Source organism: Chroicocephalus ridibundus, chromosome 1, assembly GCF_963924245.1.
Source record: "Chroicocephalus ridibundus chromosome 1, bChrRid1.1, whole genome shotgun sequence".
NCBI classification, from domain to species: domain Eukaryota; kingdom Metazoa; phylum Chordata; class Aves; order Charadriiformes; family Laridae; genus Chroicocephalus; species Chroicocephalus ridibundus.
The window spans coordinates 146,804,433-146,819,577 of NC_086284.1; the positions used below are offsets into that span (position 1 = coordinate 146,804,433).

At 48.1% G+C, this 15,145-nt stretch overlaps 1 protein-coding gene across 3 annotated transcripts; it reads right to left on the reverse strand.

The window, feature by feature from the left end:
• Positions 1-338: 338 nt before the first annotated feature.
• KCNJ8 (potassium inwardly rectifying channel subfamily J member 8) lies at positions 339-7,816 on the reverse strand. Of its 3 annotated transcripts, none has more exons than XM_063357603.1 (3): positions 7,685-7,816; positions 6,594-7,041; positions 339-3,218 (listed from the first exon to the last, which is right to left on the reverse strand). In XM_063357603.1, the coding sequence occupies exons 2-3, from the start codon at positions 6,956-6,958 to the stop codon at positions 2,318-2,320; spliced, it is 1,266 nt and encodes a 421-aa protein (XP_063213673.1). In that variant the 5' UTR covers positions 6,959-7,041; positions 7,685-7,816; the 3' UTR covers positions 339-2,317. The 3 variants fall into 3 exon arrangements, with proteins under 3 accessions (XP_063213673.1, XP_063213681.1, XP_063213663.1); XM_063357611.1 differs by having other exon boundaries at positions 7,689-7,796; XM_063357593.1 differs by lacking the exon at positions 7,685-7,816 and adding an exon at positions 7,293-7,678.
• Positions 7,817-15,145: the final 7,329 nt, after the last annotated feature.

Genomic DNA, 15,145 nt, shown 5'->3' on the forward strand with positions numbered 1-15,145 from the left:
ATATGAAGTGCCTTAGTGTTACCTCAAAATACCAATATCCCTATAATAGCCTTACAGGAAAGAGAGTACAGTAGGTGTAAAGCAGAGAGAGACATGAAGGTGAAATAAAAATTGGAAGGAAGAATGTACTTAAGGAGAAAACGAGAAAATGGTTGCAGGTAAAAAAAAAAATCTCAGCTGAAGTACTGAGAGAGTACTGAGATAATATCAAACTACTACTCAAAAGGACCATGGAAAAGGCTGGGATACAAGAAGGACTAAGAGTATAGAAGAATCAATGGAGAATACAAAGAAAAAAAGGGAAAGAAATAGGGAAAAATCCGAGACAGAAGAAATCATTATTGTCACTTTTTTATTTTGTAGAAAATTTGCTTTTGTACAGCATCTGACTTAACCATTGATCAAACAGACAGCCTCAAAGAAATTCACAGCCCTGGAAACAGAGGCCAGAGACAAACTGTATATGCTTCCCTCTGACTCTTCTTGGAAGCTACAGATGTTCATTGTTTGGGCACACAATAGACAGATTAACGTCTCCAGATGTTCACCATCCATCCTCCCAGAACATTAACGGGCAGGCCAAGGAATGAATGCTTTTAGCAGAAACTTCAGTTTCCGCTACTGCTTCAGATGAAGTATGTTGTCAGTGTTTATTTTCTGGAGGGCACCTGCTCCAAATGTAGGAAGCCTACACTATGGAGCAATGCCCCTCCGTGCCACCACCCAACACCGCACGAAGCCTGCAAACCCTCCCTACGAGTGCTGATGAACTGACTTCCAAAGAGAAAGAGAAACCAGCATTGCTTTTGACTATTTTACCTGATAGGAATAAGAAAATACTTAAAATTATAAAAGTATTTAAGTGGTTGAGTGGCTCGGAGGGCCAGCACAGGGCTAGTATGTCTCTTGAGCCACAGACATAAGGCAACTCCTGTCAGAAATTTGAACGTGAATTTGTCCATAATTAAACTTCAAATTCACAGAGGAAAAAAGCCTTCATCATTCTAGCACTACCAAATAAGATACAATTAGTTGCCATACACATATTTATTCTTTTACAAGAACTTGTGATGACATTCTGGGGAAGTATCTAGATACCAAACGCCCATTTTAATTTGAAGAAAAGCTGCTTACCACCAATTCTCAATGCTATGTCATACAAAAACACGGGTGAGACACTGCTGAAAAACAGTAATTCAACAGCAGCGCCCAAGTTCCCCTGAAAATTATTCAGATCGTTTTGAAAAAACTGTCTTTAATATTACTGGCACGGTTCCCTCTCATTCCCCTTTGTGAATTACCACTGGCAAAAAGTAACCTTCTGCTGAATCAAACAGACTTAATCCTACAAAAAATACTGGAAGTGAAGGAAGTACGCTCGTTGCTTTCAGTGTATGCACCTATAAGAGAAAACAAACCAGGATTTGGTCTTCCACCGCTATGAAGAGGATGTTAAAGGAGGCGTGTGCTTTTTTTCAGCTTGAATAATTTCAGTGAAATGGATGCTCAGGAGGCAGCTGGGAGGACTTGAGTTTCTCAGCTTGGGCTACGGCTACGTTACAGATGCATGGTGTCCCGCAGCAGAGTATGGCACCCTGAGAAGAAGAGGAGTGCTCTGCAAGAGGTCGTGCTGTTCCGCTGCTTCTTCTGCCAGTGCTGCCCAGAGCGGCACCAGTTTTCCTGTGGGATGGTCAGGTCACTTCAGCTGACCTGAATTTGCTCTCAAAATGCCTTTGCCATAAACCAATGGAAAGAAAAGATCTGGAAAACTGAAGGTAAAATCCTGGCTCTTCTCCAGGGAAACCGCTGAGGAATTTAGCGACTCCTTTCAAGAGTACAAGGAATTAATCCCCAAAAGATCGATATCCAAGTATCTCGCACAAAATCTGTGGGAGCTGCTGTATGCAGTAGGTTTAAAAAAGCACTCAATTCTGCCTGCAGGTGGGTGACCCACTTCCATAGAAAAAAGCACATTTTGTGACAGCCAGCAGAAAAAGATAAGAAAGAGACCCTTGATAGGAAAACCACGATTAAAAAAGTTAGCATGCCATTAAAACAAGTATAAATACACATTATATTACATGAGTGAACTGTGTTTTCTTGAGTGTACGTGCCATTTTTTATTAATTCATACACTAAGTGCTAAAGTGTTTCCTAATGCCATTAGGTGGTGCTTTCAGTAAGTAATAGAATAAATAGTTCCTGCATGGTTCTTTCCTGCATTGTGTTCTTTTCCCTTAAGTAAAAGAAAATTTAAACAAAACACCACAGGTGCCGCCTCCTTCCGAAGCCCACCGTCCTCACACGGAGCTGTGTATCACGTTTCTGAGGCACTCTGGCTCCCCTCAGGTGTGATAAACTGCACCTTGGGCACGATGAGGGAGGGGTTGGTTCTCCGCATGGAGTTGCTCCTCCGAATGGAGTTGTTTCTCCTCATGGAGTTGCGTTTCCGCAGGGAGTTTTGGTGGGACAGCTCGCTCTTCTGCAGGGTCTGGATGAGAATGGACGGCTTCTCATCAAGCTCTCGAGCGCTGCAGCGCGGCGCTGCCACTTTGACGGTGTTACCAAACTTGGAGTAGTCGACTGCATACACGCCTTCCTCTTCGGTGACGATGGGCACAAAGCGGTGACCCCACAGGATCTCCTCTGCTATGTAGGAGGTTCTTGCCTGCGTCGTGATGCCGGTCGTTTCTACGACTCCTTCAAGTATCACGATGAGCTCCAGGTCCTGGAGCGCCAGGTCGGCAGCAGAGATATCGTAAAGAGGACTTCGCTTGTCTATGACATGACAAATGATTAAGGGAGCCACGAGGAAAATATTGTTGCTTTCAAGGGGGTTATCCACAGGGATATCTACTTGGTGAATGGGTATGACTTCTCCTTCAGGGGTCGTAGTCTTCCTCACCACCTGGATCCTCACTGAGGCACTAATGATCATGCTCTTCCTCAGGTCTCCCACTCGAAACATGAAGCAAAGTTTGCCGTTTCGAACTGCAATGACCGCCTGCCGGCTGAAAATCAAGGTCTCAGCCCGCCTGTGAGCTTGTGCGGTTTTCATGAATATGCAGCCCAGCATGACAGCGTTGATGATCAGACCCACAATGTTCTGCAGGATCAAGACCGTGATGGCCAAGGGACATTCCTCTGTCATCATCCTGCCCCCAAAACCAATGGTCACCTGAACTTCAATGGAGAAGAGGAAAGCGGAGGTGAAAGACCTGGAGAAGAAGATTGCACAAAGTTAACTCTGAGGACACTGAACACAAATTGAGAAGCTGTTAACAAATACTTTCCAGAATCAAAATTAAGGACCTATTTGTACAGTCCTGGTATATTTAAGCCTTCTGTTAACGCCAGCAAAAGCATTGCGTGCTCAGTGACTCTGTTCGTGTATGATTGATGCAGTATCTGATGGTGACGGGGAAGACCTCAGAGCCTGAGCTCCTAAAAGACCGTCTGTAACACTAAGTAACCTTGAGAAGCTCACTAGATCCCCTGTTCAGGAACACATACTACCCATTGTGTTGGTTGACAGTGCTGTAACACCTGGGCTTTCCACCTTCTCCACCCCGTGAAGCGTTTGGTAGACAGCAGTGTTTTTGGCAATAGCGAGCAATTGGCTGGCACGCTGAGATTCTTCCACCAGCCTTTGCAGGGAAAGGAAAAGGGGAAAATTGCAGCATCTCACTCCTACTACCTGAGTCGTGACCCCCTTTAGCAGGATTTCCTGGAGAAAAATTTCCTGGAGGAAATTTGCTCACCCTTGCTCACCCTCTGACTGAGGCTGCAAGATGAAGCTGCAGAGAGGGGCCAGTGGCCTCCACAGTCGCCTCTGCACATCCCCGCAGGAGGACAACACTGTGACCCGGGCTTTGGGTTTAGCTCACTTGCCATGGCAAGACTAGGTGGAAATTTTCAACACAGAAGTGGGTTGTAGAAGTGTGAGTTGAGTTAAACGTCCCGAATATGCTATAGTGCTTGACATCAGAGGATGCCGTCCACAAACTTTCCAAAATACATTATTTACAGTAGTCCACAATATCATATCCCCTGTATATACCAGGGCCTTGAGTTTCCTTTTATAACCAGCTACCTCCTTCACCAAAGTCTCTTACTGTCTAAAATCGGTACCTTGGGGTTTATCCGGTAGACTTGCAGCACACTGGGTCTCATATGAACTAATGTCATAGTCACCCTTGTAACACAGCGCAGTCCACCAACATCTGAAGCATCACCACGCTCAGCGTGGCTTTACCTATGGAAAATACGTCCTGACCATGAAGACGGTTCTAAACCATTCATTGGCTTTGGTTTGCTTTTCAATTAATTTGCTTTTAAGTAAATTTTTCTTTTTTTACCTGTGGAGTAAATATTCTGATTCCCTTAACAGTACTCCTTCTCAAAAAAAAAAATAAATTAAGAAAAGAGAATCCACCTTTTTACAGTGGAAGTAACTGAAGCCGCAAGTTCGTACAGCATTTTGACCACGTGAAGAGGGAGCCAGAAACTCAAAATCACACTAATTCCCAGGTCCTTCCCCTTAGAGCTGTGTAAGTGTTTTCCTCTTTGGAAAATATTTGCTTTCCAGGGAAAGAACTGTGAGATTTAGAAATTTCTGCAGTACTTTGAAAAATTAAAGCACCATGCAAGTTTTAGGCACTGGTTTAAAATTTCCCAAACCAGGTGTCCTGTAAATCTGTAATGGCGCTTCCCCAGGAAAGCTCTCCTGAAATACCTGTGAGCCTAAATCTCAGGAAAGTAGGTTAAAAAATATTTGCCATTATTTTGGCATACATATCATTGCAATGTTAAATATATTTTACATTTAACAGCTCACCATTCTTAAAAATGTCAGCAATCATATTGCGATTTCATGGCTTTGTCCATAGCGGTAGCCAGATTTAAGAAGATGAAGTATTTCACTATGAAGGGAAAAGATTTTTTCCATGGCTTGGACGTGGACACTTGAGCAGCTGTTGGCTGAACCACCCCAGGTACTCGCACGAGGGAGCGACGTGTGTTCTTTGTCGTGGGCTAAACCAGAAAATTACACCTATTTATTTGCTCTGCTTTCTCACACCCCTCTGGGCTGTCCTTGCAGCAGAGGTTACCGGCTTTCCTGGAAGAGCCATGGCTGTGGGGCTGCCCCGTCCCAGCCGCACGAAGCCCTCAGCAGCTGGCTCAGGCTCTGCAGGGTGGCCCAGGAGCCCCAGGAGGAGCCCCACGGGGTGGGCTGAGCCGAGGGGACCACCAACCAAGTGGAGGGATGTCCCTCCGCCTGACCCTGAAGAACCGGCGGGGTGTAGCTGCTCAATTCGGGTTGGACAAATCCCACACACACCAGACACGCCGGGGTTGACACCCCGGCGGGTGCAAGCTGGGTTGTGATGTCTTGTTTCAGAGGCGACTGCCTGGGGCCACTTATTGGAAAAGAAACAAGACAGAACCCCCCCCCTCCCACTCCCCTGCCCCAACCTCCCACCCTAATGAAGGTTAGCTTGGAAAAATCCCCATTTCCTTTAGCTTGGAAAACACACATTTAGCAAAAAAGCGTCAAAACAAAGGGAGAATGAAATCTCCGCTCCTTCGTGAGCCAGATACAATGTCCCTTCACACTTGGTGAGGTGCCTCAAACCTATGTGCAGGAGAAAGGAGAAGAGGGGAGCGGATACCCTGATGTCTCAGCAGACCCTGCAGCGCCTCCCCCCCCCCCACCCCCAGTCCCTCACAGCACTACAATGTGTAACGGTGGCTGATCTGGGGCAGCGGGGCTGTAACGAATCAGGATTTTTCTGCCGAAAAACCTCATGCTGGAAAAAGAGATCTTATTGATGCGATGACAAAGCAATCTTGTTGCTTACCCCAACCTCCAGTCAACAAACACACTTCTAATTCCGTGTGTGTACATGTCAGGTTATCAGTGCCTTGAAAATCATCGTGGCTTTGGGGATGGGGAGTGAAATACTTCAATGGGTGACATTTAATCTAGTAGTCCCTTAAGTTTTCACTGTCTGACACTTCGTGCATGCCATGGAAACTGCTCCTCTGTCAAACTGCTGGCCTAAAGCTTCACCAAGGTATTTTGAAGCACCCCATCTTGAAAGACATCTAGTTTTGCCCTAAGCAGCACTTATCTTGCTAGCCCTGCCTGACACGTGTGGCCAGTGCCCTGCCTCTCAGACACCGCTTTTGGGGTGGCCACCTTTCGCCGGCACGGCAAGCGGCTCGCACCACACTGGGGATGCTCCCGCTGCCGAAGACAACGTTACAATACATATAACACATACCCACTCTTGTAGCAGGCTCTTATCTCGACAGGCAAGGTATGTTACCCACAGAGTGTGGAGACACATGAAAAGCAGCAGGTCTCCCTCTTTCAGATCCTGTAAGGAATCAAAGAAATCTACAGTACAGTATTTTCCAAGCCCAGAAGGCTTGCTGAATTTACGTAATCTAGAGGAAAACACCGCACTTTTCAATTGTCTCAACCGAACACAACGGTTCACGTAAGCCAAAAGCTGCATGTTAGGCATTGGCAGGACAGCAGGCAGCTCTGTTCCCCCCCTTTTGTCATCCCACTGACAGTACTTTACCTGACACACGTCACGCACGGCGTCCACTTTGTGCTGTTCGTAGCGCTTTCTGTGCTTGGGTCCATGTCACCGTGGGCAAAAGCCACCAGCCACCACATCATGGCGAAGAGCAGCCAGCTGCACAGGAAGGACATAGTAAAGATGACCAGCGTGTGACGCCACTTCAGGTCCACCAAGGTGGTGAAAATATCTTGGAGGAATCGCCCCTGCTCGCGGATGTTCTTGTGTGCCAGGTTGCATGCCCCATTCTTGGCGATGAAGCGGGCTTTGCGTGGCCGGTCTCGGATGCGCGGCTTGCGCAGGTTCTCGGCAGCGATCCGTGCCAACACATACTCTTCAGGGATAATACTTTTCCGAGCCAACATCTTCCTGCCACCATAGTCCACTTAGCAAGATGCGAAATGGGGGGTGGTCCCCTCTAGTGCGTCTCCGCAGGGCTCACTCTACCCTGCAAAAAGAGAGAACCTGGTCAGATTTGTCACTTACGCACTACAGCAAGAAGCCCCGAGTAGGTACCCCTGCACCATTACATTAAATGTCACTGCGTGACTACTTATTCTACAGTGCCCTCCCTCTTTCACACCAAATGAGCAAGTGGTATCAGCTCGCAACAGAAACAGAAGATGCTATTTTGACACTCTTTACAGGAAGGGAGGCTGCGGAACAGTCTTGCAAATGGTGTAAAGTAACACGACGTACGACAGGTCGGTTCCTCAGGATTATCTCCAGGAGGTAGCCGTGCCCGGGTGGGTACCGCAACGTGGAGCACTAAGTGATCCGCATCCTTCAGGACGTGAAGAATCAGACTTCTCCGGTGTTACCCAAGGCTAGTGTGCGGAGAGACCGTGGAGACTCATCTCTTATGGCTCCGGCCCCGCAGCGCAGGCAGGAGCCCTGCCGAGAGCTCCCGTCCCGTCCCCCGCAAGCATCACAAGAAGGAGCTGAGCTGGAAGTGCGGGAGGCAGGAAACGGGACTCCGCGGAGCAGGCGGTCGCATTTCCCCTTCGCAGCTCTCCTTCCTTTCCGGGATTAGGCGGGGGAACCCTCCCTTTATTCCCAAACTTTGTCCCCAAACGGGTGACAGAACGAACCTACGGAAAGCCCGGCTCCCCGCGGCTCCCCGCCGCCTGGCCCGTCCCACCGGGGGAGGGGAGGGCCGGGGCTGCCTGACCCCCCGCCGCTTCCCAGGGACCCCCCGCCACAACCGCGGGGCTCGGCCGGCCCCCTTCAGCGGCCGCGGGGCGGGACGCGGCCGGGCCGGGGCGGAGCGGGGCGGGCGGAGCGGAGCGGAGCGGAGCCGGGGACCGGCCGGTTCAGCCCCGCAGCGCCGGGCCGGGGCTGGTCTGAGCGGGCGGGGAACGAACGGGAGCGGGCGGGGAGCGCAGCCCCCGGTTGCGGTGCGGGGCTCGGACACAGGGGCAGACGCTTCCTTGCGCCCAGCGGTGCCTGCGCGGCAGATTGGGAGGGTTGGGGGCATTTTAGGCTGGGTCCAGCCAAGGTAGCGGAAGGGCGAGGTGCTTAACGCTGGCTGCTTGCGCCTTTTCGGTGGGGAGGTGGCTCTGCGTGGGCGGGCAAAGGCAAGCCCCCGGCTGCGGCAGGGCAGCGCCGCCGGTTGCGCCTTTTTAACTTTTATCGTACCTCCAATCTCGGCGAGGCAGCTGGCAGGCAGAAAGCGAAGCATGCGCGTAAGTGTTTGGAGGACCGTAGCCAGAATCTCACGGCCTTTGCTGCTTTTGACAAACTTAATTACCTGTTTCTGCAAGGGGAAAGGAAAAAAAAAAAAAAAAGAAAGCATTCCTTTTTTTCCTTTTTATAGTTCACAGCTCGTGTTGGGCACAGAGTCAGGTCCGTTACAATGTTCAGCTGGTGTAAGGGGCACTGGCAGATGGATATTTGTATATGGGATGGGTATAGGAGAAACTACGCACAATGGCAAAAAACCAAGCACTGAAATCGCACAAGTTCATTCTTTTTCCCACAGGTCGAGGTTTACAGTTTTGGCTCTTGCGTTGAATGGAAACTTGCATTCTTGGAAATTGCAGCTTTTTTTTTTTTTTTCCCGAGGTCTTAGGGTTTGTAGTAGGAAGAATAAACAGTGCATCAACTTTATGAAAAGATCTAAATTTAGATTTTAATGAAGCAAAGTGCAGAGAATTTGTTGTGTCAGATTAACTCCCCCGTGTCTAAGGGGACATTAGGGAGGTTTCTAAACTGTTCTGTGTATCATTCAAATTACCTGTAATTCGGTATAAAATTTATACAGAACAAAATACCTTACTTCTCTCTGTATAAACTAGAGAAAGAAAGAAATGCCTAACAGGCCTGCTGCGATCAGGAAGGTTTTAAGTATATTCAGGCTTGGAAAAATTGAGAAGGTGCATTTGACAGGCAGTGTAATCCTCAGCTTGAAGATATCTACCCTGTTGAACACATGCACGTGCTCAACTTTAAATAGATGAGTGATTCCTGGAAACTTTTCTAGCACTATCCTTTTCTAATACCAGATATCCAGTAGTCAGAAAAGAGACAAACTCAAAAGCCCCAGTCATATTCGGCAATTAGCTAAACATTTGTGTAAGAAATTAACTTTAAGCAGATGACCAGCTCCAGTCTGAAAAATCAGGATCTGAACCAATTTCTTCTAGATTCTAACCAGACTTTGAGTACACAAACATAAAGTCATTTGGGTGCGTATCTGCAGGATCAGCGTCGTCGGTGCCACCTATGGCACTTCATGGGCTGGGCTTGGAGAACTCGGGACTTTACCCTGCCACAAATGGGGTGGCAGAGACTGGTCTTGGGGAGCCGACTCGTTTGTTTGATGCAGCTTCCAAAAGTGCATCTCACTTGTGTGTAACTATTGGGAATAACTGATTTAATACACATTAAAAAAATATACCTGTTCTCTTTTCCTTTTTTCCTTCTCCTTATCCTTTTCCTCCTCCTTTCTCTCCTTTAGCTCCTATGAAGTATTTGTTCTGTGCTAGGTCTAGAAACAAGATTGATGTTGCCCAGTATGGATGCTAGCTGCATTTCAAAAAATGAAGAACTATCTGGGAACTGCATGGAACTCCCCCTCCTTTTTTCATAAGGTCCTTGAATCGTACTATTTTGCTTCTGACACAGATTCACTCGTGTCACGTGCCCAATCGCCCAGTTTCCTCTGAAGCTGTCAAAATCCACAGCTTTATAAACAGGGACACAGAAATACCAAGAAATGTCACTTTTACTTACTTGCCGCCTTGAGGCTGTACTCAGCCTCAGCCCCTTCTCACTCTGCCGAGGCCCCTCAGCCGTGCTGGGCTGCGAGGCAAGAGGAGCTGCTGCCGGGGTGCTCCTCGCCCCGTCTCTGCTGGCAGCGACTGGGGCTGTGCGACACCAAGTTAGCGTGTGGATTAGCAGCTAGTTTGGCAAAATGGTCCGAAGTCATCTTTGAGGGCAGGTGGGAGCACGGAGGGACCTTCCTCAAGGTGGTCAGGTGGAACAGAAAGTGCTGGCAGCGCTGGTACTGTCAGACTCCTACGGCCTCTCAGCCCCCCTCGTGCCCCGCTAACTTGCTGGAGGTTTCCTCCCCCTTAGTTGGGCACCATTCAGAGGGTGGATTTTTTGCAGCTGAGATAGAAGGGGTCCCACCAAACGCGCACAAATATCCTTGGCACAACTCCAGCGTGACTAAACTGAAGCTATCGATCGTTTTCTCCGTCACCATACATTGGAAGAAAAGTGCTCATAAAATCGTCTCTTTCCATCTCTGCCTGTTCAATACCGAAAGAGCTTCCCCCCTCACGAGGGGGGATGCCTTCCTCCTCTCTTACACTTAAGATTAGCTTCGAGGTAGCCTGCCTGGGCCCCGACGTCCGGGGTGTGATGATCAGGAGCGCTGGGACTATTCTCTCCTCCTGGTTAAACATTATGAGACATGATTTTGAGAACCGCATCCACTTCCCCAAGTTACAGTGTCTGAATATGCTCTGGAGAGTGACAGCTACAAAAAATGTTCCCCTTTGCCCTTTTAAATACTTGTTTGGTTGCCACAGGCACATTTAAGTCTGAGGTTTAAGTAATAGCTGGGAAAATCTCCCGAAATGTCTCCTAACCCTTTTTGTAAGGAACATAGTGTCTGAGTGCTGTGAACACAGCCTTTTCAGGCAAAAAATGATCAGAATTGATGGCAGGTTTGGGTCCAGTTTTATTGTGGCCCATCATGCCTCTCGCATCTTGCTCCTTTCCCCTCCACCCACCAGAGTTACTGATATTATGGTAAATATCACTTTGCAATTATGCCTATCTAAAAAAGGATTAAATAATGTGCTTAGACATGAATCTGAAATTTCCACATTATAACTGTGTCCAGCCCTTTCAGAAAACCCTGCTTCGTAATAAGTTTTGTTTGAAATTCTAATCTTAGCTTAGAGATAGGATGACTTTGCAGGCGTCCAGAGATGTCATGCACTCAGCACGAGGCTTCTACAAAGACGCAAAGCTGATAAGCCATATTCGGATAGCATGGATGAACTCTTCCCCAGCTGAACTGGCAGCAGATCCATCAAACATGAAAGAGCAGAAACTGCAAACTAAGGGCATCTGTTACCCTGAACCAGCTTTTTTATTTTTTTCTGTTTCATGCAAGAGCAGCAGGACAAAAATAGTCTTTATCATCAAAATACATGTAACTGGTGCCCCTCGTCCAGTATTACTAAGCCACACAGTGAAGTTTGTAGATGTTCTGTGCATTTGCTGGCAGAGGGATCGTTTCCCATTAAAACTATCTGGTTTGGAAGTGATACATCTGCCTTGTTTGACAAAATCTGGTACTCTGACTCCTCTGTGTGTGTCAGGCTACAGGGTGCAGGCTGTCGACCCTCCACAAAGCTAGCAATATGTTGGCAGTTCTGTAAATCTGTTATGGTACTTGCAGAGCAGACAAACAGGGTCTGGTGCATTTGTCACCGAGAGTTTAGTATTTTCCAGCTCCCTGCATGTGGTCACCAGGCAGCAGATGGGGTGACAGGTTATGGTTTAGGTTCTGCAGTTCCATCAGCTGACGGGCTGGCTTGGCTTATACAGCACTGCTGGCCATGGGAAAGGTATCCCCTCCCTTTGTATCTGCTCCCTGTATAGCACAGGGAAGAAAGAGAGAGCCACACCATCTTGGGTGAACTGTCTTAACTGGCAGCAGCTATATCCCCCAAGAGCATGTCCTTAGCTCCTCAAGCAGGTCTGAGCTTGCTATAGATTGAACAGAATTAGGCTGACTTCAGCCTACCTTTGCTCGCAGGGGGCTCCGTGGGCTTGGTGCGCAGTGGTACTCCAGCCAAACCTGCCCAGAGCTGGGTCCCTAATGCCACTTGCAGTGCGACACACGCTCCTCTGGCCCCGCTGGCTCCCGTGGCCTCTTCTAAGAAGTGCTGCTGTCTTTTGAGGGCTCGCCTGGTTCTGCAGAGGGTCAGCACATGGGCCACCAGCATGTGTCGAGGAGAGGGGGCGTGATCTTAGAGAAACGCATTCAGCCCCATAGCGTGAGAGAGCCAGCAGGGAACCGTTTTGGGGCTGCTGCCCCTGGTCCCCTGCACGGTCAGCAGTGTGGGTGGAGGAGCGGGGAGAGGAGAGGAAGGATTATCACACCCAAATCAGATGGTTCCTTCAGTCGTCTGATTTATGAAATCCAACATCTTTTAGCCTCTGTTTCCCTAACTCCACCTCTGCTCCAGGGACATGCATGAGCCAAGAAAGGGGTAGTTGAAAGAGATGCCTTGTGCTCCAGGATATACCTTATACTCACTCTCTGCCATAAGCCCTAGCCTCATTTCCCTCTAGAGATGACCACATCATCCTAAATCCTCGCGCAAAACCCAGCAAGATTTCTTGCAGCCCCACACTGTTTATCGGTCTCCCTATCTTTGTCTTTAATTTTAGCTGTGTGTTCGTTTCTTCACAGATCTCTTGTTTCTCATGCAGGCTGAAAACCGAAGGCTGCACTTTGCTGAGCCTCAGTGCTACAGAGACTCAGCCTGTCGCATCATCTCCGAATCAGGAGCACTGGCACCACTTTTACCCAGCCCACCTTTTAGGTCATGGTATCCATGACCATGGTATTGGGGGTTGGACTAGATGATCTCCAGAGGTCCCTTCCAACCCTATGATTCTATGATCCCTAACCGGCAAAGCTAGGTAATCCTCTCATTTTTCAGTTCATAGCAGATATTAACTCCCACATACTTCAATTTAAGCCCTTATCTCAAAGCACAGAAATACTGTACTGTCACATGAGGGACTTACCAAGTCTCTGCTACAGGATGAGATGGCAATTGTCACAGTGGTACAGCCTTTTTCTGATAGCTGATGCCCTGAAGTGCATCTGTCTCATTACATGCCCATTCCCGCAACAGGGGTTTCTTCTAATGCTTTGGGAAGAGACCAGTTTGGGATTTTTTTTGTCTGTCTCCCTGTGCTGTAACTTATGGAAAGGCTGTAAATCAGTTTCTAGGTAGGTTGAACATGGTTAGAATAAGTGTCTAGCTGTGTTGCCAATTCACTGGAGTGTTCCTTCCCTTAGGTGCTTCTTCCATCTGGCTCACTGGCTATTTCCCTGACTTTTTGTTTATGGAAAAACAGGCTGCTGATCCATCTGTCTATGACGATTTGCGTTTCTGAGTTTATGGGCCAGACCAACATCCGCATAGGCTGAGCAGAGATGTGGACTCTTTGCCTCCTCTAGCTGGTGGAGGTGTGAATGCTTCTCTTCTCGCTCTGCCAAACTCCTACGATCAGTCATCGGATGGAGGCATCAAATGTTTTAAGTTCATTCACAGGTCAAACCACAGCGAAGGAGAACTTCGTACAAGCTCCTAACCGGCTGACCAGTGCCAAAGTGCCTCCCAGCAGCTGGGGTGTGAGAGCTGGTGGGAAGCTTCGGTGCTGTACTTCGTATCACCAGGGCATTGGGGAAAAGGTAAATGCGGGTTTGGCCTCCTTAACATCTTCCTCTTGCACTTCTCCCCTTTTCCCCATAGGTCTGCCCATAGCAGACTACACGCAAAACAGCAGAGCTCTCCTGGCATCTGAGCTGTTTCCAAACTCAAGAAAGTCTCAGATCAACGTCTGCTAACCCACTCCTCAGCAACCAGGCACAGCTCTGTACTTACTTTGGTGTCATTGCCCTCTTCCCTCTGCTCAGTCTCATCCCAGATTTCCATACAACACTTGGTTTTTAAGTCTTTCGGGACAGGGATTTCCTCACTAAATGATATCTCAAAGTGTCCAATACCTGAATTTTTTAAAGCGTCTTCCACTGCAGTATTGTTTCTCCAGTTCTTCATGGCAAAGTTTTGGCTTGTGTCAAGTGGCACCCTCCCACCCAGTATCCAGGTATGGCTGGGGTGTGAAATGCCCCAAGAACGGTCCAGAGACTGTTCTAAATGCACAGGATGGACAAGGAAACCTTGTTTTGGGATAGCTGTGCTTTTAGACACACAGATGGTCTCACAGGTGGGCAGTGCCACTTTTCCCATTTTATTTAGCAGTGGAGGTAGACCCTGAGTTGGCTCTGGGAATGGGTAAGGCTCTAGGAACAGGAGGCAAAGTGCTGGAGGCAGCAAAACCCCAGAACCTAAGAGAGGGTATGTGCTCCAACTGCTGGGACAAATGATAGCTGCCATTTCTTGTCTTCTTTTCCTCTGGTGGTACCTGGAGCAGCAGAGCCAGGTATCAAGGATTTTTCATTCCATCTCCTTGTCCAGACTGTACTTATTGCTCTTCTGTAGCAGGAGTCAGAAGGCATCTGGCTGGCTTCAGCCTCAGAATAGCATAATACAATTTCATCTCCTCGAGAAGTCCGGAGCTGGCTCAGTGGGCCATACCACCAGCTGAAGGAGATTTTTCTTCTGATTTGTGAAATGGAACTTTTTTTTAATTTCCATCTTTGTGCTTACAGGTCCCCTTGCCTACAAGTGACTGATATCTCTGCTGGCTGCAGAGTGAGGGTTAAATTAAGATGATGCCATTGATGGAAGATAGATGCCATCTCTCATCTTCAGATCATATCACAGAATGACTGGCAGTTCCAAGACACTCTGATATCGGATACTGTGGTGGGACCTGGAGAGACAGATGGCCCCAAACCCAAAAGGTTCAGCCATGAAAATCTGCAGTACACAGAGCCTCTTAGAACCTCAGGTTCCTGCCTCTGATGGAGAGGTCTAATGGTCATAGTTGGTATTGCTGAAAGAGTAGGGGCCTCGTCTAGCTGGTACGATAAAAACACGTGTAACAGTTCAACACGAATCTGTAATTTTCTGCTTTTCAAAGAATACGCTGCTTTGGGGCATCTGTAACTGTGAGACTGAAGGGTGGTGGTTCTGGACCATGTCATTTACACTAAGCTGCATTAGTTCCTTAGTTACATGGTTAAATATTTTACTGGACGTTTAAGTGATATTTATGGATGTAAGCTGGTACAGCCAGAAAACCCTGAAGTAAATTCAAGGGAGAGCTGAGAAATGTCATGGGAATAGCTATGAGACACTCTTATGGGCAGAGCTAACTGGCAATGT

What these genes read in the sequence shown, in the direction of transcription:
- KCNJ8 (XM_063357603.1), bottom strand. Translation starts at nt 6,958, where the DNA reads ATGTTGGCTCGGAAAAGTATTATCCCTGAAGAGTATGTGTTGGCACGG. An exon ending in CCGTGCGTGACGTGTGTCAG is followed by an intron (nt 3,219 to 6,593) that starts GTAAAGTACTGT and finishes CTTCTTCTCCAG; the next exon opens with GTCTTTCACCTCCGCTTTCC.